This window comes from Chelmon rostratus, chromosome 12, assembly GCF_017976325.1.
Source record: "Chelmon rostratus isolate fCheRos1 chromosome 12, fCheRos1.pri, whole genome shotgun sequence".
In the NCBI taxonomy this organism is placed as follows: domain Eukaryota; kingdom Metazoa; phylum Chordata; class Actinopteri; order Chaetodontiformes; family Chaetodontidae; genus Chelmon; species Chelmon rostratus.
Genome location: NC_055669.1, coordinates 18,389,180 through 18,415,903, shown reverse-complemented (window position 1 = coordinate 18,415,903; position 26,724 = coordinate 18,389,180). Strand labels below are relative to the sequence as shown.

General features: G+C 42.9%; 2 protein-coding genes across 2 annotated transcripts in view; one reads left to right on the top strand and one right to left on the bottom strand.

Moving 5' to 3' along the window:
* The window catches only part of yes1 (YES proto-oncogene 1, Src family tyrosine kinase), a 28,807-nt gene extending 15,972 nt beyond the window's left edge, over positions 1 to 12,835 (bottom strand). Inside the window, exons 1-2 of the mRNA XM_041948946.1 lie at positions 12,474 to 12,835; positions 847 to 1,137 (exon numbers count right to left, since the gene is read on the bottom strand). Of these exons, the coding sequence (XP_041804880.1) occupies positions 847 to 1,129 (283 nt within the window). The 5' untranslated portion in view covers positions 1,130 to 1,137; positions 12,474 to 12,835. The remainder of the gene's footprint in view (positions 1 to 846; positions 1,138 to 12,473) is intronic.
* Positions 12,836 to 17,938: 5,103 nt separating this feature from the next.
* Positions 17,939 to 20,928, top strand: adcyap1b (adenylate cyclase activating polypeptide 1b). Its single transcript, XM_041949098.1, has 5 exons — positions 17,939 to 18,062; positions 18,476 to 18,580; positions 19,522 to 19,656; positions 20,017 to 20,121; positions 20,745 to 20,928. Exons 2-5 carry the CDS (start codon positions 18,477 to 18,479, stop codon positions 20,926 to 20,928), a joined length of 528 nt encoding a protein of 175 aa, XP_041805032.1. The 5' UTR covers positions 17,939 to 18,062; position 18,476.
* Positions 20,929 to 26,724: the final 5,796 nt, after the last annotated feature.

Below are 26,724 nucleotides of genomic sequence, written 5' to 3'. Positions count from 1 at the left end.
ACCTATTTTGGGTTTCTCTTTGGCCTTGATGTTTTGGCTGACTCATTTCTACAGTCTAATTTGCATAACATCTGCTGCTCATAACGTTCTGTGTATAGCAAATGCTCAGCAGGGTTTATTTGAAAGTTTTGCACTGATTTGCACATAATGTCAACAGAATGAAATGTTGGCAAAATGGCAGAGGAAAATGATTCAGAAGCGCCAGGTTGCATTTAGTTTAGCAAATTAGTTGAGTTAATTTCTATCTAATCTCTATAAACAGATATCTGCATATGAATCAGAATCTGCAGGCAAGGGACAAGATTTTGGTATTGGAGGCGTTCTGGTTCCTGTTTGTAGTTCAGGTAGTGTCGATCAATCATGTTTTAGTCGGCTTTGGAGAGCAGTCCATGTGGAGAGCAAAGAGAGGCGGATCGCATCGGCTGGATATCTAAATCCAAATGGATATCATCTGAGGACAGTTTAACTTCTTATTAGTTTATCTGTATTAATTTGCAAATTATCTGTTTATAGAACACAGAAGAGGAAGTCTTGGCCCAGACATCTGTCATCTATATAACCACTGGCCACACCAGAAGACCCAAAACACTTGCTGATGCCCCCAGAGGCAGAATTATTGGGAGACAGTAGCCGACGGGCTCTGAGATTGATTTCTATCCTATTAAAAGGCAGCACAGCTTCTACATTTCTGTTTGTTCTCTGAAGGGGCTCGAGGACACCAAGTTTTCTGAATTTATTTGAATAATAAAGAACATCTCAAGCCCTTTTTTCTCAAATATGCAGAGTCCCTCTCTCCTGGTCCCATGCGTCTCCCTCTGAAACCTTAAATCCTGTCCACAAACTGACCTGTGATGACACTGGGGAAGGGACTGCTCACAGCCACTGAGGTGAAGGAGGTGGACGCCCCGCCAAACGGCGTCATGACTGAAGACGCCCCACCGAAGGGCGTGAGGGCGGCGGCGTGACTGTTGTAGCTGTTGTTGTGTGTCTTCATAGCTGGCGAATGACCCATCAGGGTGGGGTCAGGGCCGTAGTGGCCCAGGTGGGCGTTCACCGGTGTGGCATTCGAGTTATCGGGTCGGTACTTCAGCGCCGGGCCCTTGTCCTCTTTACTCCTGACACATCCCATCGTCGAGCCTGCGGGGGGGTAGAAGGAAAAGGAAGATTCGATTAATGATGACTTTCCGTGCATCTGTGTTGGCTGGTGTCACACATCATAGACTCTTGCTACGTTATGTCTGATGTACATGACCTAAATGTGACTCAAACAAAAGTAAAAACCAAACTGCAAATTCAACTTAGTAGTTAAGACATTACCTACAAAGTGTGAGTGCAGTATTGCTCCGATTAGAGTTATGTAACAGGAACAAACAGTTTTCACTTAATCCAACGAGTAAATGCACGCAAATCAAGCATGATGACTACAAGTCACACTGTAAAAACCATTTCCCATTTTAATACAAGATGTATGTAAAAGATGCCTGTTGTATAAGTGGCTTAAATGTAGAAAATACTGAAACCTGCAAAGATTAGACATCCCACAGCATGCCCACCAACATGCAGATTTCTTAAGTCTTAAACAATGACTTCAACACACTGAACAACAGGTCGACTGTGATTACAGCTGCGTCACTCTGTAGCTTGCAAAATCCTGTAAGAGCACAAATTATATCTTGTTTATATGTTGTTGCGTTGCTGTACCAACACAGACTCAGATATCCAACACAAACACTCTGCTTTCATTTTTACAGCATGGAGGTAAAGCAGTAAGTGCTTTTATGAATAGAGATCCATGCGCCACAAAGATCGCATGATCGACTCTGCAGAGAGAGCTGGAGGTGAATCAACTTCCCAGGAGCGACCAAGCTTTTTTACTGTTTGTTCACCATACTGGTCCACTGTTGTTTAAAACATTATTTCACCTGCTATGTGATGTCGTCCAACCAAGACCAACTGGTCCAGCCTGGAACAGAACCAGTGCAACACAACTAGAACTGCCCCAGGAATCATCATGTGAGTCCGAGCTTAAAAAAAAAATCGCATTGAAACAACCTTTCAATGCGATTTAAATGCTTGAAATTAAATTGGTATCCAAAACTCAAAGCGGTGTCTTGGTGAGCAAATTAGCAACAGAACCTGAAAGGCTTGATCCCACGCTTTGTCATGGGGCTGAGCTTGTGTCACAAATGGAGAGAAGTAATTATGATATTGTTCATACTAGCCTGGAGCTCTTTGGGGGGTCTAGGAATAACTCTGCCACCCATGAAACAAAGACTGCAAGCCAGCGGATGACCTCATATGACTTTACAAGTCTCAACAAAAGCCTGTCAAGCCAGCCGAGCTCGAAACTAGATCCTATTACAGCCTATGGCCATTTTAACTCTCCCCTGTGATCCCACTATCACTGACACAGACTTGTGAGGGGCAAAAAGCCCGTCGGTGTTAAGAGTCAGCGCTCTTCCCTCCTGAGCTTACTGATATATGAGACCCTGTGTGTGTGTGTGTGTGTGTTTGCTGTACTTTGAGGACTAAGACCAGATTGCTTCACACACACAGAAAGATAAGAAAAATTCTCCTCTGAAGAAATGTTTGGGCTTTAAGCAGGAAACATAATGTTTAATTTTTTGAGAAGTCGTTGGGACGTCTGTGTGTGTGTGTGTCTGTGTGTGTGTGTGTGCATTGCCTTGAGTTGACAGCATCTGCATGTACAGGTCCTGCTCTGTTTGCTCAGTTTTCCTGTCACCTTTGGCCTCTTTATCACGTAGTTCTGTTTGTTTTTCCAGCTGTACATAATAAAAAGGAGCTGCGAGATGAACACTGAACTCCAAGACCGATCCACTGTCAGTGAGTCACATCCTGGCATTTGTAAAATGTTACAACACAGTTTCAGATGTCCATCAGCGGCTGGTCACACACTGGTATTTGTAGCAGAGGTGTGTGCTGCTGTCATTCATACATGGAAGGCAAATAAAGCCAAACCAAAAACCCAGAGACAGGCAGAATACAGGACAGGCTTCACCCCAGTGGCCCACAGTGTCTGAGTCACCTGTCGACTAGTGCAGGTAGACGTGTTATCTAACTGGGATTACTCCTACTTTGATGTGTCGAGCTGGAAGTGTCCCAATTTCTGTAAATAAATAAATCTGATGTTTTAGTTATTACCGCTGCCAAAGACGGAGCGTTTTCAGTTTAATGCTAACTAAGTGGAAGAATCCATTGAATTCTGGAGTGAATCCAAATCACAGGGTGGATGCATAAATTACTCATCATGACATTACATTGCGAGATCGGGCATTTGGCCTTGGTGGAAAAAATGCCATATGTCTTAAAATCCAGGTGATGGTAGTAAAGTTCAGTAGTGACAAAACAGCCATTTGTAAAAATACGACAACTCCATATTACAATCCACATTGACGGCTACCAGTGATCCTCTGGGGCAGCCGACACATGTAACCACTCAAACTTCTCACAGAAAGCAGTTGTCAATGCTTATTTCTCAAACTATCATGCATCTATACTCTTACTCACATCATGTGGATTATTGGCCTTGGTGGAGGTTCTATTTTCTTTTATTCCTAACTTATTGTTTTGAGTTTAAGGCATTTTGTGTACACATTTTGGATAATATTTGAGCGTGTCTGCATGCTATGGATTTCATTTGCTGCTTGATTTGGAGTTTGAGAGCCTCAAGCGACATCATGAGGCAGCGTCATTACTTCAGATTTTAATTGACTACACCTGTGCGGAGGCTTTACAAACAAATGTTGACTCAGCCGCAGTAAAAAGCATTTCTGAGTTCTCTGTGTTGTACTTTGTGGTCAACGTGTGAGCGACTTTGTCGTGGCTCTGAAAGTGGTTTTCTGTGCAGTGGATTTGTTATTGTTATTGTTTGTCACCTTTGGACAAGAATAAATACTCACAGTTCTCATTAATTAGCTCCAGCTGACTAAATTTGCCAGCTATAATGACAACTGGCTGTTTGTTGATGTTTGACGCTTAACTTTTAGTTAATGTTGTGCAGCTTGTTAAGACATTGATGCTTTGAGTTATAATTAAAACTGCAGAGCTTGTGATTTAACAATCACACTCAAATAGCAATTTGATATAAAAGTGATTCATCGTTAAGCCCTGATTAATTACAGCATCTTTGCGTCCATGGAAACACAATCAATGGTTACTCAAGGATTAATTAAAAACCCAACGTACAACTTCCATTGTTACGTTGTGTAGGATTCTGGTTGGGCTTCATTTCTAACGTTCTGTCACTTTGTTATAACCTGAACCGTCTTCACAGCAAACATTTGATCTGTGACCCTTCCACGAGTTGAATAAGGTCCCCAAAAATGAAATCTGAGATGATATATTTTTTGCAGCACTTTTGGATCTAAGACTAAATCTCCGGTTGAAGAAAACAATTTATTTGGCCTCTCCAGAAAGAACAAGCTTGGCTTTGGAAGGGCAGTGTTACAACTAAACCTAATGTCGGTCAACAATCAATCTATGGATGTACTTTTTTTTTTTTTAATGGATGGTGTATTGACTTCTTCCCATCAACAAATGGTATTGACTGAAAGTCAATGCTGAGGCAGTGGAAACAGACAGTAGGACGAAAGATTGGGTGAGAAGGATGGCTGGGTACGAATTATTATAAAGGAAAACAGGGAAATTTAAAGCAGGAAGGACAATCTGAGAGCCAAGCTGATCCTGCACAGAACAGCCATTCTTTAAAAAGCTGATCAACAATCGTCTCAGTACAGTTCAATAGCTAAATAAAACAGGCAATCACTGATAGTATTTTTGCATTGAACTCTATGATTAGCAACATCTTGTCCGTTAACCTGCTACACTGAGAAGTGCATGATGGTGAGATTATATTCTGAACAAATCCAAGTACAATCAGACCATTATATGAAAATCACACACACTGGCCAGCTAACTGGTTCACTTACACGAACTACGGCCTCTCCGGAAACCAGAAATCCTCCACAGGATTGTTACCACACGCAGTATAACCAATAACAGCTGGTGGCAACAGCATGCGATCTGTGTGAGCACGGCAGCACTCCTGGCATTTTGTTCAAGCTGGTTAATATGCAATTCAGCGTGGGGCATATCTGTAGCTCTTTAAGACTGACTGTTGCAAAGAGAAATGCAGTTGGCGTAAAATACATTTAGATTCAGTTTTCCCAGTTCTCTCCTCATCTGGAGCATGTTATTTTTCATTGGTCTGCTTAAGTTTAACAGATAGTGCACGTCAGTGCAGCCTAAAATACACATTTGCATGTTTCAATCATGCACAGTTGCTTTGTGCAGATGTCCACACAGGTGTCAGGGAACACACATGGACGGAAGGAGGAGGAAGTGTCACATGCAACGATGAATGTAAAGGAGAGAAAGAATAAACCTGGAAATCCCAGAAGTAAATCCTAATTTAAATAAATCCTCCTTTCCTGTCTGTGTGATTGTACACTCAATATTATGGGGGTTTTGAAATGTTGGTCAAACAAAATCAGCAATTTGAAGAAGTCACGAATGGGTTAAGGAAGTGGTAAAGGGCAGTGTTAACTATTTCTGACATTCTACATGTTACAGACCCAACGATTGATTGGGAAAATACTTGTCTGATAAATGGATATTGAAAACATTTTTTGATGCAGCTTAAGTCAAGTGCTTTCAGCCTCCTGGTGCTCACTGTGCTGTGCAATATCTCAGTAAGTTGGCTGAACTAAACCACAAATAAATGTTTTCTACATCATCAAGCCACCGACATCGGAGCAGAAGCCAACGTAAACATGACCACCACCTTTGACCTTATCCTGTCACACATGTCAACCATGACGTGTTTTCAAATGCCACAAACGCTTAGTGTCCGACCTTAATGCTAATGCCACCGCAAACGAATGGGTGACCTGAAAGAAAACACATTGGAAGAGCGTCAGCGTAGTTTAAAGAGGGTATCAATGGTTCAAATCCTCTGCTGTGTCCTGGAATCAAACACTCCAGACTGGGGCTAATCCTGACGAAAGCAGGCTACAGGTGATCACGATGACTGTAAGTACACAGACTGTCTCTCAACGTTAATGCTATGTGGGATATCTGCTTTAAAATTAACTATCAGCCAACTATCAGGATCAACAACTAGAGCACATATGTCAAATCAATTCCATAAAGGGCGGTGTGGCTGCAGGTTTTTCGTTCCAACCGAGAAGGAGCACACCAGGCCAACCAATCAACATCATGGGATCACTTAGTTATCAGCTGAAGACTGAGATCAGCTGATTAATTGATTCCAGCCTGGTGTGCTCCTCCTTGGTTGGAACAAAAACCTGCAGCCACATGGCCCTTTATGGAATCAGTTTGACATGCCTGAACTAGAGTGAGGATCAAAGCTCTGTGACTTGATTTGGATCAGCGTCTGGACAACTTCAAACTCTTCCTGTGTGGACGAGCAGAATCAGTTATCAGTTGTTTCACTTTCTGTTCAGGGTCCTGGAATTCTGTCATACAACTACAGCCTTTCCTTTACGAATGGGTAACTTACACCATTACGCACCCAGCAGGTTTGCTGATCGAAAATGGCCATGAATGGATCACAAGCCTGAGCAAGTCCACAGTGTTGGCGCATGAGCTGACATGTCAGTTCAACACCCACAAGTTTCATTTTGGATCCCTTCCTCGTTGGCTCAAAATAGAAGACATGGCCAACAGCCAAATCCAGAGTCAATCTGGGGAAATCATTTGAAATTGTAGTTACTAATAATTCAAGAAGGATGCCATTAATAAAAACAATAAGATGGTCTTATTGTCAATGATATAATTCAATTGCTGCAACAGATGTCAAACAGCTCATTCTTGAAAGAACCAATGCATAGGATTTAGGGGGATCTATTGGCAGAAATTGAATAAAATACTCGTAAGTATGTTTTCAGTTGTATATTATCATCTGAAAATAAGGACTGTTGTGTTTACTAACCTTAGAATGAGCCCTTTATATCTACAGAGGGAGCGGGTCCTGGGTCACATACCCTGCCATGTTGTTCTGGAGGGGGCCTTTCGCATTTTATTGGCTTGCCATCTGCAACCTCACCACTAGATGCCACTAAACACACTGCACTTTTAAGGACAACTGTGGAGCATGAAGACGGAGATTGCTTTGGAATAGTGACTCACATGTTGCTGCTGTCCACACCCGATCTCAAAATCAGATCAACGCCCGCTCTTAAAATCGCCAAAATACCCAAGTCCCCATTTGGATCTGGTGGAGTCTTTTCAAAAGTAGTGTTAAAACAAACAACAAAACATTTTATACAACAAATAGCTTTTGAACCACCAGTGGAGAATTGTGCTCTGAGAGGAACAGAAAAGCCCACCTCTCCCTCTTTAGCACCTCTGAGAAAGGCTTTCCATTTATTCTTTTGTCAGTCCCATCTACCTTTTGTTATGGACAAAGAGAAAGTACCTTGTGGTGCTCCCCCACAGAGCACAGCACACTCACAATCCCCTGAACCATACAATCCCATACACATGCTAACACTGAGCAGCACAAATGCTAATTAGGGCACAGACACACTGTCCTTACAGCGGCGGAGCCAAAAAAAAAAAAAAAACAGCAATCAAGCCAATAGTTACAATTAAATATTCAAAACAACCAGATGCCTCTGCAGACAGGGACAGATTTACAACCACCACTCTTATGAACGGACACTTCTACTGTTGCAGCAAACTATTGGATCCAAAGCATTGGAGTATGCAGCATATGTTGTTTTATAGATAATTTCATCCATACACACATTTGTAGCATTCCTCAGTGGGTATCCGCCACCCCCAGTCCTGGTCTATCCACTGTCTGAAAATTACATGTCTGACTGCCGGAAAGAAAAATCTTCCACGCAAAACATTAGACTGAGAAATAAGAGTCTTTGTGGTGAAGAGGATGATCACCACCAGTGTTTTTTTCTTTCGTGACAAATTTACCATAACTAATGACGGCTGAAATCGACTTTACAGCAAATCAAATTGCAGGCAGATTACTGTATCCGCTCTCTGATGGTTTCCTAAATGAGGCTGTTAGATACACAATGAGATTAGTGGGAAGAAATGTGCCATTCTTTTGGTGGCTCCTGGGGAACACAGTAAATACCACCTCAGGTTCATAAGATGTGGGTCACGGATCCCACTTAAATGAACAAATGCAAATTGCTAATTAGTGTGTGCTATAACTTTACATGCTTAGAAAAACATAATTGTATTTGAACGCCCTTTGGATGGGTTCAAGTGTTCGCGTTTTCTTTAGTACCCAGGAGACACACTGTGTTTGGAAACTTAAAACAAGCTGCACTGATTACAACATGAATAACTTCACGCACATGCTCCCACACATATCTGTGAATAACTTCCCTCCCAGCCATACTGTATGAGAGCACACAAAAGGCAGCGGTATGCCTCAAACAAATGCTGGAGCCAGACCAGATCCAAGGACATGTGACATGTGAGGCTGTGTTCCAGACTGCCAGTGATGCCGTGTCAGATTAAGGAGACACAGGCTGCTGCTTCCCACAAGGCTGAATGCAACAATACCGGAGAGCTGCAGGAGGGAAGCTTTCGCTGTAGCTGGCATGCAGACACCATTCAGGAGAAAAAATCCCAGCACGACATGTAACCAGGAGAAACTTAACCTTAAGGGGCCAGTATACTCTGTCAGAAATGCAGGCCGGATGGTTGAATATCTTCAGAAACCCTCTCATGCCACACCTTTGTGACACTGGATTGGCGGTGCTGTGTCCGACTTTCTGAAACGGGTGATCTGACATTAACACCCACTTAAACTGGGGTATATTTATACGAAAGTGTGTAAGCCCCAACTCACGTCTGTGCAAGAGTCAAGTTTATTTGTATAACCCAGTTATGCAGTTCCAGTCTCAAAGAGCTTTACAGGCCTTCATCGCTCAAAGAACTGACACCCCTCTTAGGAGAAAATGAAGGAAAAAATTGATTAAATTCGGCCATTCCAAGAGAAATGGGTGCAAATGGGTCAGAAATGTCACAGAAACGCATGTTACTTAGCTTTAAATTAAGATTATTTAATCACATAAATTCCAGAGCACATGCTCTGCAGAGTATAGTCCTGACAGCCAAGGTGAGTATAAATAGGATATCTTTGACCACCAAGACCACAGTGAGATCAAGCATGACACAGCTCTTAATTCTTGTCACCGCTCTGACAAATCAGATAAGATGGAGCTCTGGAGTTGACTGGGTGAGGTCCTTCGACCTTTGAGCCTTGTGTAACCTTTGCAGTCACCTGGGACATAACTGGCACGCTCGTGCAGGCTGTATATTCAGTGGCAGTTCATGAATTCTTCGTCCCGTTAGACTTCAGAGCATAAGGCTGGGAATCACTTCAATGCTTCCGGGTCCAGACCGAAACCTGGCCGTGAAGGATTTATTTGCGTCTTCTTTGTTCAGATTGTTCCTGTTTTATGCAAAAAATACTGCCAGTTTTTGAAAATTACATCACAATCACAACCATCTTAACAATGTTTTTGTCATTTATATGATAGGAAATGAAGAATCTGTGGGTTAATTTATAAAGATAATAATCTTTTTTTGCAGCCTGAATATTTTTATTTTGTTTCTTGGTTTTATAGCTACACTGGCCTCTTTGCGTTAAAAGGTAGAAGTGGATGTTCTGACTGAAAATAGGCCTGTGTTACAACAATGCAGGACGTTCCATTGGTGGGGGCATGCTGGTACCAGTGACATGTGAAATATCTAGATATAATAAGAAAGAAAAGTAGAAAGTAGAAAAGTAGAAAGTCCAGTTAGAATACTATACTAATGCCTTTAAAGACTTGTCAGACTCTAAAACACTGTACAATAGTTTCAGTAGAATCAGTAGAATTGTGTTCACGTCACACAGTAATCCAACAGGAGAGCACACTTGCATGGATTTGTTCAGCCACACAGCACCTCGACGGAGGAAGGTGCAAAGAAAGCTGAACCTGTTTCAACTTTTGCTGGAGTGCAGTGAGACGTCATCGGGCAATGCAACTGACCAATCCAATATACGCGAGCACACCAACTGTTAACCTGGCAAACCTTCTGATGAAAGATAAAATAAGTAGCATCGCCATACGTTTCCATATGAAAGTGCTTTAATCTGTTACACCAGCTGGACTTCTTGTATCACATTCGTCATGTCATCTGTACCTGAAGCGACACACCCCCGTCGACCCAGCCCTGTGCAGGCTTTACATACAGGGATATGTCTGGTCTCAACATCTGCCGAGTCTCTTGAACCTCTGACCGTATTCAACACCACAGCTGGGTGTGGTCACAGTACATCAGGTCACACCTGACCACACCCAGCTGTGATGTAGATGTAGCCACACTACTGCTGGCTGCAGTTATAGAGTATGAAATATCTCAGAGTAAAATATGGGGAGAAATACCATCTTTTAATCGGTATTGAAAGTCAGGTCTCGTGTCAGCACGAATATCAAAGCTTTTCTTAGGATACTAAACCCTTTTAGTGAAGCATGAAAATACTAAAAAGCAGGGCTGAATCGATTTTCATACAAAACATACTATTGATTAATCCTTCAGGCTGTAAAATGTGAGAAAACAGTGAAAGATGCCAGCAAGCAGCATCTTCAAATGTCTTGTTTTGTCTGACAAACAAAACCAAAATCCAAAAGCTTCAGTGTGCAAAGACACGAAAGAGAGAAAAGCTGCAAAAGTGTTGGCATTTTCCCTTGACAAATTACTTCAACGATGTATCGATCACCACAATGTTGCTGATTTCTTTTCTATTGATCATTTCTGCGCTACAAGAAAGGCTGTCTGGTTACTATTGAGCACGTGCATCACAATGTTCAAAGCTTTTTTTTTTTTTTTTTACATGGCTTAGGCAAACAGCAGCATGTTATGCCTACAAGCCGAAATGCCTCGCGCTATGAGAGTCAAATCAAGCGCAGCAGCCTGAGAGCCAAGTTGACGGACTTGCTCCGTAAACACTGACCACAATCGCAGGGAGACGAGAAGGTACCCGGGGCTGCAAACCATTACTGAAGCATAGCTCAGTAATTTCCCTGGCACACTTTGCGAAGCACAGCTCGGTCTTATCTTCAGGGCAGCCTGCCATCCCTGCCAATCACAGAGAGCGGAGGGGGTCGGCGGGGGAGGCTGGAGAGAGGGACTTCCTTCCGAATCCATTCATGCCGCCGAGGCCACCTGCTGTGACTGTCAAAGGCTGGAGTGAGGCTGGGAGAGAGAACGATCCATCCTCAAGCTATGAAACAGAAGAGCCTGTTCTCGGTGCCCACATCGCTGACTGAAATCCCGAAATCTGAGAATTCTCTTTTTGCCTTTAGAAAGCCAAACATCGGTGCAGTTTGCCAACTTGCGAGCGTGTGGCGCTCTGACTTTGACCTTGCTGCTGAAGCCTAAAAGATTTGAAGCTTCTAATCAGCAAACTGTAATGACAGTGTTGAGTCTCATTCATGCCGTGAGGACACTCGAGGAGTATGCGAGGATCTCCAGTTAAACTCAAGTCCCTGATCCCCGGCCAGCACCACCTGTTGGCACTCCTCACTCCTCTGCCAACAGCCCACTCCATTCCAGCTGTGTGTGTGTGTGTGTGAGGGAGACACGACTGTCCAGCCAACTGGGTCTGTACTAACAGAGGGATTACCGCGGAAGAGGATTACTGTGGCACCAGAGTATATAAGCACACCAACAGACACATGCACAATCAGGGACAGTGGATATATCAACACACACACACACCAAACATAACAGTACAACAGCATTCCTGTACTTTAGATCTTCTTACACACATGGATTTTGTTGAGTGTGCAAATCTGGGAAGTACAGTTGCACCACCACAATAAAAGCCTGCAAGCACATACTTGGGAATAATGGCAAAAGGCTTAAATTACAGAGGTTTTGTCATTTAGAAAGCTCTGTTGTAAGACAGCCTGTCTCGCAATAAAGGCCTGTAACAGCTGAGGCCTGCAGCAGCTGATTGTGTGTCTGCAGTAAGAGATAGAGATTGGGTGAGGCAGAGAGAAAAGGGGGGGTTGTGGTTAACATTATACTTGTCTGAAACGTACCCAAACGTGAATTTGAAACGAGGCCACGCAAGTTAGAGAAAGATGATTAGACGCGATTCTGGTGATTTCACGGCTAAAACGGTGAAAATGCAGCAATCTCGCCTTGTTCCAGGACGGGTTTCACTCCTTTCTCATTGTTTTCTTCTCTCGTCGACTGATACAATCAAATCATCCCAAATCCTCAAGTCCTGGTTCAGGGTTAACAACGAGACGGACCTTTATCACAAACGCAACACACCGAGGAAACTCTCCTGATGCATTTTCCCAACTTTCTCCAAGTGTCACAGCGCTACAAGGCCCCGCGCGCTCGCTTCCAACACGAAATGTGACTTTTTTGTTTCTTTGCCGAGCGCTTCTTACCTTAAAAGCGACCTTTGCAGCGGTGTGCTTCGGCTACATGCGTGCCCGTGATTTTTATTTTCTCCCCCACGTTTTTATTTCACGCCGACTGTCCAAAGAAGTAGGAACAGCCGACAGAAGCAGTCTCTGAACGTTGAATCTCAGTCTTCCGTCTGTCCCATACCGATTAACTACTTCACCAGCCCAAAGTCCTCCGCCGGGAGCCTTTATATTCCGTTAAAACGAGGACACACCGCCGGCTGACAAAGACCGCTTAATATGGCGGGGTTAGAGCTGAGCAAAACAGTTAAAATATCCAGAAATCACCGGCTGCTGATAGGTCGGGGTTGCGCTGAAAGGCACACAACAATAGCCGGACCAGGACCGAGGAGCCGACGAGGCCAAAGAAGGAATGATGCTGCGTTCGCGTGCTCAGATTAGACTCGTACATCCGAATGTCTCTTCCGCAATTGATCCCAATCACTAATTAACACAGTGGTGGCAAACCTTTTTGGCTTGTGACACTTTAAACCAAAGCAGTGTCGAGTGGCTGTATATGTTAACCAGCTGACAAATGCAGCCAAAGACTGTACCATTTTGCGTACCTGAAAAAAGCTTGTCTTGTTAATATTCTCATGACCCCGTGTAGGGGTCCAAAACTCCTGTTTAGGAACCACTAATCAACATGTAGGCCTATTACTACAAATTACAAACATGTTGTTTGTGGTTGCTGCTGTCCTGTATAAATCAGGGCTGCAACTAATAATTATTGTCATAAATCTGGGGTTTATTTTCTTAATTAATTGTTCGGTCTATAAAAATAAAAAAGTTGAAAAATGACAATTTCACAGAGCCCAAGGTGAAATTTGTGTAAACAACAAACTAAAGACAATCAACTTGCAATAGTATAAAACGCAGAAGAGCAGCAAATGATGACTTTGCATAGGGAAGATTTATGTTGTTTGAAATCTTGCTTTACAAAAATATCAAAATAGTTGGCAATTATTCTCCTGTCAATCGACAAATTAAATAATTGACTGAATGTTTCAGCTCTTGTATAAATTACTTAATACTTTGCAATACAGTGGCACAATGAAGAAAATATCGGCCCTGCACCCTTTAATCGATGATTTGGACAACATAATTCAACTAAAATAATTCAATAACACTTCACAAACAACATCTTAACAACCTCGGTGTCTATAGAAGTTCGGGCTTGTTTTTTTTTTCTCGCTCTTTTGTTTCGTATATGTTGGCTCACGCCGGTACGTGTATTATTTCCTATAACAATTGAACGTTACATCATCTCCTATTGAATGGTTTTCCCTTGTGTCCAATATGGCCGACATCACAGGCTCAGAATGAGAGGAAAACACACCATCTGGCTCAGTACCAACCAGATAAAGATGTTCCTTTCCCTTCTCGTTTATATTACCAAAACAAATCATGTAAAATTGATTGATCTGATTTGTGCAATTTAGACATAAATCGCGACGTTGTATAGTGACGTTTAACCTTTGAACCTTGCTCACTATGAGCAGACATCTGGCGCCCTCTAGGCTCTGTGAAAGAATGAATGGGTTTCACATTATTCACTCATGCTTCTGTTAACATTACATATAGACCTGCAGTTAACGGCGTATGATGGTCATCAGTCCCATAACATTTTCAAATAGTGGGTCTGTATTTGTGTTATGGACACTTATGATAATAAAAAGCTAAAAAAAAAAAGCTTTTTTTAGGCTTCATGTTGAGATTGCATCTTAAACATCTTGTATCAGAAAAACAATAACTACACTATGACAACCCTGGTGGGACATTGTGTAAAACAATATTAAAAGCAGAATTCAGTCGTCTGCACACAAACTGTGTTTTTGGTCTAAAATAGTTGGAAGTAATATGGAACGTTCCATACAGGTGTTTTTCTGCATCAAAGTAGTAGAATAAGTAGATATTTATAAAAATCAATGAAGCTGATAAGCTCAAACATTAAATATATTGTCTTTGTATTGTTTTCAATTGAGTATATGTCAAAAAAGGATGAGTAAGTTATCACATTCTGTTTCATATGTGTTCTGCACAGTGTCTCATCTTCTTGGAATCGGCCTTTTACGCTGCAGGTTCAATATGTGTGAAGTGTTATGCTGAGATAGTTTTTTCAATGATTCTGAAGTGATTTGCTGACCCCTACTGCCTCTGACTGCACTGTGCGCAGGCGGCTCCGCAAGTTTCCCCTGGGAGACGTCTCCTGACAAGCAGCCGGGAGACACATACATACACACACACACACACACACACACACACACACACACACACACACACACACACACACACACACGCTCAGAGAGAGAAAGAATATAATTTCCATTTTCTATAAAATACTGGTATTTTGTGTTTTTGTGTTTCTATGTACTTTAAAACATGTGCCTAAAACACAATTTATCCGTGAATCACTCAGTTTTTCCAGCTTTTGACTGTATTTCTCAGTCTTCTTCAGTGAATGGAGCTTGCTCAGGCGTCAGGTTGGCTGATTTGATCAGAGATATGTATTTCTACAGCATCAACAATAAACATTCACGCTCCTAAAATATTCTGTGTACCTGTCGGCTAATAAAACATACACAGGCTACTGCTGGATGAAGGGTTTGGTAGGATAATTAGATTATTTCAGATGCTTTGAGGGGTAACTGAAGTTAGTTGTAGCCTGTATCAGTGGTTTCCAACCTGGGGGTCAAGACCTCTCCAAAGGGGTCACGAGATTATGACACATTTAAAATGCCAAAATAAAACAAAAGTATCGCATTTGAAAAAAGGTTGATGGAAATGGCAAAATTTGAAAAAACTTCCTCAGTTTCACAAAAGAGCTTTTACACTCGGTTGAGGGGTGCTAATGTGCTTAATGGGAGATGGAAACACCTCCCCATTAAGCACAAAAGCTCCGATGTAGCAAACATTTAGTTCAGATGACTGATCAGCTCCAACACAAGAAGAAGAAGAGGAGGAGGAAGAATAGAAGTTATTTCTGCTGTCAAAAATGTCTGAGGATCTCTCTCCATTTCTGCTTTGAGGTTTATTGCCGGTTAGCAAACAGCTAGTTTTGTTTCTGGTTTGCAGCCTCCTCTTATTCTACTCTGTTTGTTACATCCATGCGTAACGCAGCCTATCACCAACTTCTGACAAAACTACACTTTGCATAGCTCCAAACCAGCTAATAGAAATGTGCATAACTTCCATTTCTTTGTAACACATTACAACATGTACTTTTTTTCTTTTTCTTTTTTCTTTTTTTTGACCGGTTTCCATTTAGGCATTTTAAATCTTCCATACCGGGGATAAATGGGTCATGGAATGAAAAAAGTGGTTCTGCTACACAATTTTATGTCAATTTTTTTGACTTTTCTCTAATATTTCTGTGAGATACTGACAGTGCTGCCTCTTCAGATCTCTTAAATGAAACAACCTTGGATACTGGGGGGGGGGGGCACTCAGACATCGTGCCTGTGATGAGGGCTCGCAATCCTGCCTCTACGAGTAGAAACTTGTACTGGAATGATTCAGAAAGGTAACATGAGATCTTGATGTTAGTGATATTGCTTGCTTAAATAAAGGTTATAATAGAAAACACTTGAAATATTTGTAAAGAAATCCAATCACAATATCTTGTCAGTTGTTTCTGATTATAGTCGGTCGCCTCAAAACGACCAAACGCGGGAGTATTCAGTCATCTTATCCTTTCTCCCTCTGGGTGCCTTGCGGATGATGAGTGAACCGCATGTCTCTTTTCTTTCCTCATGATGGCGCCGTTTGCCCAGGCTACTGAGCCGCATCCACACCTGCTGTAACAGGCCTAATGTAACGGTCCGCTCCGGCTCACGCATATAGGGTTTAAGTTGAGCTCTTCGCAGGAATCACGCCCAACGAAGAGGAAGATGAGGATAGGCCCCCTCGCTCAGTGACTGGCTCTGTTCGTCATATTGCGTCAGAGTAAACAAAACGCTGACGTGAGTCTCTCTCCTCTTTGGCGAACTCTTCAATTGGTTGGTGAGCTATAGGTCTGAATCAGAGCTGTGCAGCGCCAAATCAAAAGGTGCGCTGACCTCGGCTTGGTGATTGTAACAAGGGCCCGTACAGGATGACGGAATTAGAGTTCACACAGGCGTGCAACCCTCCAAATTAAAAGCCTCAGAAGTGGCATCCTCCAGCACTCTGCTGCAAGCCATCAATCTTACATGCCATGCAGTATTAAAGACAGGTTTATACTTCACTGCAATCTGATTTGACTGGATTATTCGCTAATAATAAAAAGCGCATTACAGAGAAGTCGCAAGCATAAAGAGGTTCGACTTGTTGCCAAAAAATGTGCCAAAAAATGCTTCACCAGCCCAGAAAGAAACAGGCCCGACTGCTCCTTGATTAACCGCCTCATATAATACAGCCTGGCTGTAGCTTTTTATAGTATTTTTCGTTTTAACGCATTTATCAACGAATTATAATGATTAACACTATTCCAGAACAATGTCGGAAAATGGGTGAATGGCTCAAAAGGCCACGTCGGCTGACTGTCTGCTGAGCGGAGCCTTGCGTCACCAGCCCGCGTTCAAACCAGATTAAGTGCGTCGTTATTATTCCTGCAATCCAACGATTAGGCCGCAGGCCTTTAGCGCTGTCACTGCGCGGCCATTAAAGGCCGAAGCCCTCAACACTCAGCCAGCAATTATTGGAAACGATTAGAAAAAGTTACTGTAAGTACAGAAAGCCGCAATGCGAGACGAGTCGTTTCAGCACCGGACAGCTCCCGACTCCCCAGAGGCCTTGAACTCGGTCAGCGGAAGCCCGATCCCCCCACTCTTCCATCCAAACCATCCAGTCACACGAAACCACCACCAGCACCAGCAAACACGATCATTTCCCAGCTCAGTCATAATCATAAAAGCCTAATTGGAGTTATTGATGACGCGTTGGAGGCGGGGGGGGGGGGACACGTCGCGGTGAGGGACAAATTGATATGTACTGTCCGTCACATCGTCCTGTGCAAAAGTTCATGAATTCACGTGTGCATTCTCAACCATTTTTTTTTAAAGAAGAAAGTTTGGAAGTAAACTTCCATCTTAGGGGGGAGGTGGGGGGTGAGTCTGACGGATGCATCGATGAGGAAGGAACTGTACTTTTATATTCCGGGAGGCAGACTTGATGACGTCTATAGCATCCTTAATGTGACTTATTGGAGGGAGGAGAGAGGGAGGGGGAGGGGGGGGCAAGGCTTTCGATGCACGGATAAAAATCCAAGGCAATCACAGCACAGGACAAAAGTTTTAGAGCAACGATATGTAGACGAACATACGTCGCACTCCGCCACCGAGTTTTTTTTGTCCGCCTGTGCGCCCGGCTGAGTCTTATTAACTGTGTCTGAAAGTGAGATAGGCTGTACTGAGGGGAACATAAGGAGACGACGGAGGCGCTTCAGCCAGGAAAGAAGTGCCGTGAGAAAGATACCGTCTCTCTCTCTCTCTCACTCACACACACACACAGACACACACACACACATCCGACCACAGCCGCGCCCGGATCGCGTCCTACTGCACAGCGCTCTCCCTGCTTTCCTGCTTATAGGTATGTGCTTTATCTGCGGATTGTCTTAAAACTCGGAGAAATTCATTTATGGAGAGCGAGATAAAGTAATGGAAAATATTCTTCTTCTTTTTTTTTAAAATCTTTTTTAAACCCTGCACTGCATGGAGATCCGCTGGTTCTAATTACTTCGGCGCTGCATGCCCAGGATTAGGTGTCACAGTTCAACTTTTGCGAAATGGAACGAATGAAACAGACAGAAATGTTTTTGGGCTTTGCAAACGGACGCTGTGCTTATTCCAGTTCATTTAAACAGGCTCATATTCGATCCATCTCTGTAGTTTGTAAGAAGTAAAGCAGCATGTGAATATGACAGAACAAAGAGCGAGCGTGTTGTTTCTGTCGGAGTGACTAACCTGTTTCATGTTACGTCTGTTTGTTTCATTCTCTGACAGCATGGCCAGTTCGAGTAAAGCGACTTTAATCTTGCTCATCTACGGAATCTTAATGCACTACAGCGTCTTCTGCACTCCTATCGGACTAAGTTACCCTAAGATTAGGTAGGTGTGTGCACTTTATGCATCTTTATAACCTGATCGCATTTTTTAATTCATTCATATTAAATGCTGTTAAACACCATGTTTGCTCAGTGATGCTATTGCATTGTGATTCATGAGGAAAACCTTATTTAAGGATTTGGATTCGGGTACTTTTATTCGAAATAAGTGTGCGTAATTGCGCACAAACTATGCGCGAATTTTTAAATCACAGAAGTTGAGAGCCATAACAAAGGGGAATACAGTACTTTCAACACACACAAATGCAAGTGTTGTGTGGAAAATGGCAATGGAAATTGCGTAAAGGTATCTGTCCGGTGGGACGGTTCACAGAACTCTCCTTATTAAAGATGAGAGCGCAGTCAGTGCCATGGATAGCCCTCGGGATGACGGTGGACTGGCGTCACCAAGGAGAGGCGAGGCGAAACGAATAGGAGAGCTCCATCCACCTCACATTTATTCCATTTTTTTCTGTGAAAAGCATATCCGTAATTTGGGCGTGGTTCCTACTGACTGTAATTTTTCACTGCTGATTTCAGCATTCTTTTGATAAAAAAAAATTGGCTCCTCGCCTACACTAAAACGCGCTCATTTTCACACCCATTGTTTCGATGTTTAAATAATTAATGAAGCTGTAGCCTCTGTTGAGAGCAGCAGCATCAAGTTGGAATTAAGAGCACATTTTCCCGATGGGGAAAAAAATCAATTCAAAGAAAAACACACATTTAGCCTTATTTTTGGGCCAAAATTAAATAATTCGTTTTCCGGTTTTATTTAATAACACCTTCAGCTATTCCGTTTTTTTTTCGTTTTCTTCTCCTATCTCCAATGCATTTAACCTCCCACTGCTTTCAGAGACAGATGCAGACATTTTGGCATTCTCTCACTCCTGCGTCCCACTTGTGCACAGATCAAATTTGTGATGAATGCTCTCCCTCTTGCAGACTTGAAAACGACGCCTTCGATGAGGACGGCAATTCATTATCCGACATGGGCTTTGATAGCGATCAGATTGCTATACGAAGCCCACCGTCCTTAAACGACGACGCGTACACCCTCTACTACCCGCCAGAGAAGAGGTAAACGCGCTCTCGCACCACAGCCAAAGCCTCCAGCTGGATTCCGTTTTAATGACTCTCTTTTTGCTGTTTGCGATAATGTTTGCTTGCTTTGTTTTTTTTCCCAGAGTTCCTCATGTTATTTGTTCAGTGTTATTTTCACACCGAGTAGCCTAAAATGTGGGTAGCAAATACTGTTAATGATCAGGAGAAAAGGTCGGCAGATACGGAAGCAAAAAAAAAAAGAAAAAAAAAAGTAAGAGCACCTGATGTGATTGTGGACCTGCGGGTGGGTGGGGACATTTTAGGCTACTTTTGATCATTTTGTCTGCGCTTTTTAGTCACTGATGATCTATGTGTTTTGGCGTTTTATCATCTCAGATCAGAAAGGCATGCTGAGGAAGAATTAGATAGAGCCTTGAGGGAGATCCTGGGTCAGTTAACAGCGAGACATTATCTGCATTCTCTGATGACAATTCGTGCAGGGTAAGGGCATTTCTTATAAGCGTTCACCTGCAGTCATCATCTTTTCTGCTTCTCCGCTGCACAGGTCCAGGCTGCTGCATCACTGTCTATCATTTTAATGTGCGTCTTTTATTGATCATTTCGATCTCTCTGTGTCTAAAACGTCCAGACATTTTCATTTCATCGTTTTTTTTGTTTGTTTGTGTTGTTTTTGTTTTTTGGTGGCGTGGCACTGCGTCCATGATTCGTGTCCTCCCTTGAGAATACAGGGTCAGTTCTCAGAGAGTAAAAATCGTCCACTACGATTTACATGAGATGAATCCATAAATCGATTTTGTTTGCCCAAATGAAAAATCATGCGTCAGAATATGCAACGAGCTGCAAGTGAATAATTTAGAACTTTTCTAAAACGCTTGAATCACTGTTTCTTTTACACTGTCTTGCTTTGCCGCCTTTTTCCAAACGATAAAAAATGGATAAAATGCACAAAAAAAGGCATCATTAATGATTGCAGGCAACTTTGCATCATGGCAAGATGAGGCTGGTGTCAAAAATAAGATGTCAAATCAAATAAGAGCAGGAATCTGCAGAGAGGAGACACCCTGCAGCCTGAACTAATGTCATTTGTTGTGTTTTTTTTCCAGTGAGGACAACAGCATGGAGGACGAGTCAGAGCCCTTATCCAAAAGACATTCAGATGGGATCTTCACCGACAGCTACAGTCGCTATAGAAAGCAGATGGCCGTGCAGAAATACCTGGCAGCGGTTCTGGGAAGAAGGTACAGACAGAGAGTTAGGAACAAAGGACGCCGACTTGCCTATTTGTAGCGTTGTTAAAGCGCCCAAACTGCCCTCCTGTGTATATACATCCAGTCGTTAAATCAAAGTCATTCAGATATATCTGACCAACCAGTGGATTGCGCCTGTGTTCTTTCAACATGTATTTATGTATGAAGTAAAGCCATTAAAATGAATATTTTAATAATAATATCGTTTTTTTTTTCTTTTTGTACAAAAGCACTTGATACCGCACAGTTATACTTTGTGGACCAATATTTTATTTTCATGTTAAGATGTTGAAAACAAAACAAAATGACTTAAAAAAAAAGAAATCAGAAAAAAAAGATAATTGTGCACCTTCAACGTTATGCGCTTGAAATCTTTAAAGGTCATCTACATATGCAGAAAATAAATAGATTTTAAAAAGACAATCAAAGTATTGAATGTTATACTTATTTTTGTAACCAACGTTCTATTTTTTTAGTGTTGTTTGTTTTCCAAACAGGCCCAAAGAAGCAGTGAGCATGCTATGTGAGGCATATCCGGCTTATCCTAAATGATAGATGTTGCCCTTGTCCACCCTTCATCTCGCTCCCTTAATGGGAGCTCTGTGGGTTTGTATAGCTTGCTGCCCCTCCAGGGGAATTCAGGTGGCTTCTGTTGTACAGCCTCTCATTTGATGGATAACTGACTGACTTACACGGTCGTTCATGTAACTGGTGGTAAAATCCAACCCTCTTTTAAACAGAAATTTAATTGCAGGCTTTTGCAAGGGCATTATTGCCTTTACTAAAGATAAAGGAAGCACTCATTTTGCTGTTAGCAGTATGCGGCAAACACTGCTTGCTCACTTGCCTCAAAGTCATTTACTGCAGGAGATAAATCATGCTCCACAGGACTGTGTAAAGAATGTTCCATATGTGTGTGTATTATGTACAGTATAGAAACGACACAGTGCACATACTCATCTCAATGTTGTCTGCGTTCAGTCAACAGAATTATTCGGAGGAATGTGCTTCAACTGTTGATGTGGGCAACAAATACTCAGAATGGACCCAGGACATGTAAGATGCAGGAAGTGAAGCATTTCTTTGACAGGAGGCAGAGAGGAAAGGTAGCATCTGAGTTACAGTTAGGAATATTTATCTTATTTCTTATCTATTGGTGCATGTGGAAACGGACACCTTGCTAATTTGCTTAGAAACTGCATGCCGTCGTGCTTTTTTGGATTGTGCTATTTGGGAGGTGGGCTGTGCTAAGCCTATTTCAGCACCACTCCCCCCCCCTCAGATGTGTTGGGAATGTGAAAAAGGAGGGCTAGAGGTGGTGGAAACTGGTACTGCACTGACTTGTTGAATTTTTACCTCCCCTGCTGCTGTCATTGTGGATATCATAAGACAAGACACTGGACCCCCTTTTTGCTGATTGCCTTTGTGCTGGTAGCGGTTTTTAGAGATTCTTTTGCTTCTAGATCGCCGTGCTAAATAGTTGATTTGCCAGTGCCGTGGTTCATTGTTCAGACAAAGCCGATCTGTGTTAGATGTCCACTGGGGTATGTGCAGTGAGGGTGTGATGAAGAGATGATGCTTGGTGAGAGATATGCATGGAGAGGAGGAGAGAGCAGGAGACAAAGAGCGATAATGTGTGTGAGAGAGAGAGGATGCAAAGTTATATAAGAGACAGGCTACAGCAGCCACATGCCTGAGAGAGGCTGTCGCACCTGGATACAGAAGCATACCAGGAGCGAGAGCACCGCCGCCTGTCCTCACCTGCCAAAGCGAGATCAGGGTCAATGAGTCTGATAGAAAATATCAGATGTTGAATTCCCTTCACTTTGGTACCAACAGATGGAATAATAGTATGTGAGCGAAGCTGGACTGAGTTTCCCTCTCAGACTACAATTCAGCCCTCCAGCAGAGGGATCATCCCGCTGACTTTTATTAGGGCGATATCCTGTGTATTTATTCAATATTATGCAAATGCAGCTTTATGTGCCCCTGCAATCCAATCAGTGGCCTGCGTTTCCCAAAAGAAACTCTTAATACACTCTTTCTTCAATTTGGCTTTATCCTACAGGCTTTGTGTGACTGTGTGTGGATGTAGACGTCTGCAGATCAGCGCGCATTCGTGTTTATGCGCGAGTGTGCGTGTGTGTGCATTTGATGTTTGTTTGTGTGAATGAGCGAGTGAGCGCGCATGCGGAGGTGGAAACAGCTTTTGGCTTTGGTGCCTTGCTTCGACGTGAGAAAAAAAGAAAAAATTAAAAAATTCGCCACAAGTGACAGATGGCAATTTTAGTGGCCCTACAATGCTGCAGTCCATTAGCTTACATTGAGACTTCCTTTTACTCTGTTTAATCGCTCAGCTTAGTCTGCCCCGAGAGTAGTAGAATTAGGCTTTCTTTTAAAGCATGGCCAATGATTCATTGAGCATAAAAAATAAAAAATAAAAAAGAATAGAATATATATGTTGATGGAGCAGGCAATGTGTGTGTATGTGTGTGTGTGTGTGTGTGTGCATGAGTTTGGGGTGTTCAGTGTCTGTGAGAGTTGTGAACAATGGCCAGTGTTTGTTACTGTTGATTATGAGGTGTTGTTGATTATTTTGATATTGGTCAGTAATTTATTAATCAGAAAATAGCCCCGACATATTCTTACAACTATGTGCATCACTATCTAGAATAAAAGGGTTTCAGAACATGACAGAGATGTTGTTCAGATCATAGAAAATGCCTGTTGTTGATATTTCTGAAAGCGCCAAACGCCTTACTTCAATGTTTAATCTCTTATCTATCTGAAAACAATGTGTTTTAAAAGTGAACCTTAGTACAAGTGACATCGTTATACACACAGGAGTCCTTATATGGGGTTTTACGTTTCTCAATGTTATGAAAGTGTTGTAAGATTTGTATGAATAAATTTTTGTAAACAACAACATTTTCTAATCAATGTCTAATCTTTGAAATACATCATTTTTGAGGTGATTCGTGTGTTGTTAGCTACAGAATAGTTGTGGCCTTGCCTTGCATCTTGACTACAGTCTTTTGTTTTACAACTTAGATCACAGTCAAACTTAAATCTCCCTTTAAAAGTTGAGCTGACATGATCGCCAAGGGCCACATATTTGTCCCAAACAAACACAAAGCTCAAGTCACATTACAGAAACATCCTCCAGCAAACAGCAGCTCTGCTGTTCTCCAGCAGGTTACGACGACCTGAAGTGCTGTCGAGTTAAATTTAACTTTCCAGAGCCAGATAAACAGAAATGAAAGAGAAAATCTGAGATCTTAAAGCACTGGTGGGAAGTGGACCTATCAGCAAGAGGAATGCTGCATAATGAGCAAAAAGCAAAGTGAGGTGTCTTTTATTGATCAAACCTCACCACATAATGACATTTCCAGGCGGTTTTTACAATTTCAAGTTACACTTTATGAAATGAAAACAGAGGAAAAAAGGTTGAGCGCCTGTAATTCAAACCGAAGGACCACCACAACATCTCCAAGGAGACCGTCAAGATAAACTACGAGGCTGGACTGAGCAGCAGAGAGCCTCCCTCCTCCGGAACAGCCGCGTCTTTCTCCTCACTCCATGCTTGGCCTTGGAAGTGCAGCTGTGTCCCGTGGGAGAGGAGGATGGGTGTGGCAAAGGAGTATGTGTGTGATCTGATCCTCATCAGCCCACAGGAGTGTGTGTGTGTGTGTGTGTGTGTGTGTGTGTGAGAGAGAGAGTACACATGCACCAGAGCTCAACTAACCCAATCAGAGAAATGTTGCATGGCAACCGTCCACAAAGGGACACGGTTATGTATACGCATGTGTCAAGTGTGTTTGTACGTGTGGAAAGGGAGTGAGATGGAGAGATTGTGCGTGTGTTTGTGTGCACGTCTGTGAGTGTATTTCGCTATTTGCGTGCTCGAAACAAGCAGACCTTCAGCAGGCTCTGCATTACGCCTGGTGCGCACACACACGTACACACACTGCCTGCAGAACAGAGGAACCACACACACTCAACTGTTATGTCTCTCACAGATACTGTAATAACACCAACAGTCCCTGGCACAGTCAGGCACAGGTGGTAAATATGATTAATGAAATTCAACAAAATGAATTAGCCACAAGAAACTGCCGCACACACATTCTGAGACATACATCTTTGTTTCTTCCCCCCAAGGATGTTGATTCATGGGAGTTGCCCTGCTGCTATGAAAAGGCTGACAGATAGTCGATTGTCATGGTTTGAGCTACCTGTGTGATATATAGGACGTCTCCATTCTTTATTTATCTAAGCCCCCCTCTCTTCTCCCCCTTCCTCCCTCATCAGCTGTCAAGAAGATAAGCAGGCTTAGTCCTGGTGACAAGCACAGATTCTCAGATTTCTCCTCTGACATTTTTAGGTTTTTACAAAAAGATGCATGGAGCAATCGAGTCTGGAGAAATGAAAAAAATTCATAAATAAACTGGATTGGATATTCACGACCCGATACGCCCACAAGTGGATACTGAGACAAATTCTCTGATTTGTTTGCACAGCAGCAGGCTTCACATGAGCCCCCCCAACCAATTTGTACATAATGTACATTAATGCCCGAATCAATAAAAAGGTGGCTCCTCCTTCGTAGCCTCACATCATCGCTCCTCGGTGGCATGCATCCCGCCACTTCTTATCTTCCCATTAGAGTCTTTGAGCTGTTTTACGGTTGTGCTTCATTTTTCAAGAGAGTTGCGTCCCTGGCTGGTTTTTGTTGCCAGGTTTTTGGAAAGAAAACTGGGAAAGCTACAGCTGCAAAATCAGCCCGGCACTATTTGGGATCATACACAGCTTTTAATAATCTTCCCTCTGCCCTCCAGTGCCTCTAGACATGTCTTAATTATGTATAAGGTGTTAGAGGGGGAAGGGGAGGTTGTGTTCAGGGCTTCTCCAGTGGGGATACCCTTACTGCAACCTCCCCTCCACCCCCCCACAGCACCACAGCCACACCCAGCTTTCTTTGTCGCCATGTGTCTGATGAGCGTGTGAAGCCAGGAGTGTGTATGCATGCATAATACTGATTTATTGTTTGTATGATTAACATTTGTGCCTTTACTGGAGCTGTGTGTGTGCTTATTTACCTACAACACAAACACCGCCCCCTCCTTCTCCCCCATCATCTCTCTTGCGTGTCAGGGTTAAGAATACAGCACTCACAAGAGAGGCCCAGACACAGCAATGATGCAATCACACACCTCACCCCCCCCCTCCTCATGAATCATTCAGCGGTCAGGTTTAGGGGGGATGCTGCGGTCATGCCTGCAATGAAACCCATGACAGCGGCAGCCTGAAGCCCCCATTCCCCCTCTCCCTTAAATCCCATCTTGTGGTGGGCTCTGTCACATCTACCAGTAAGCAGGAGGCACTCTGCGGTGAACGGCGGCCCCCCTGGGAGCAGCGAGAGGGGAGACAGGGAGGAGGAAAGCAGGAGATGTGGGCGAGGGTATGCAGACATGGACCACTGATCAAGAGTTGCTTGTGGCTTAGAGGGAAACGCTTTACCTGTTCTGCTTGAGTAACCATGGGTAGCGACAACTATCCATCATTTATCATGAGGCTATATGGCCAGGAAGGAAAATGACCATCTCAAAGGTAATTTTCTCAGCTACTGTATGTGCGTGTCTCCCGGATACGTTTGAATAAGATGAGTGCCCTCAAACTACATCCTGTGACTTTTCCCTTATAAAAGATGCTCAAGTTAGCACATGCTCTGTCCATTCTGACAGTTCATGATTATTTTCCAAATACAGTAGAACAAAGAGAAGATATGACTTTATTCCTCTTGCAGGAAATGTTTGGACCAAAGATGTACAGTACT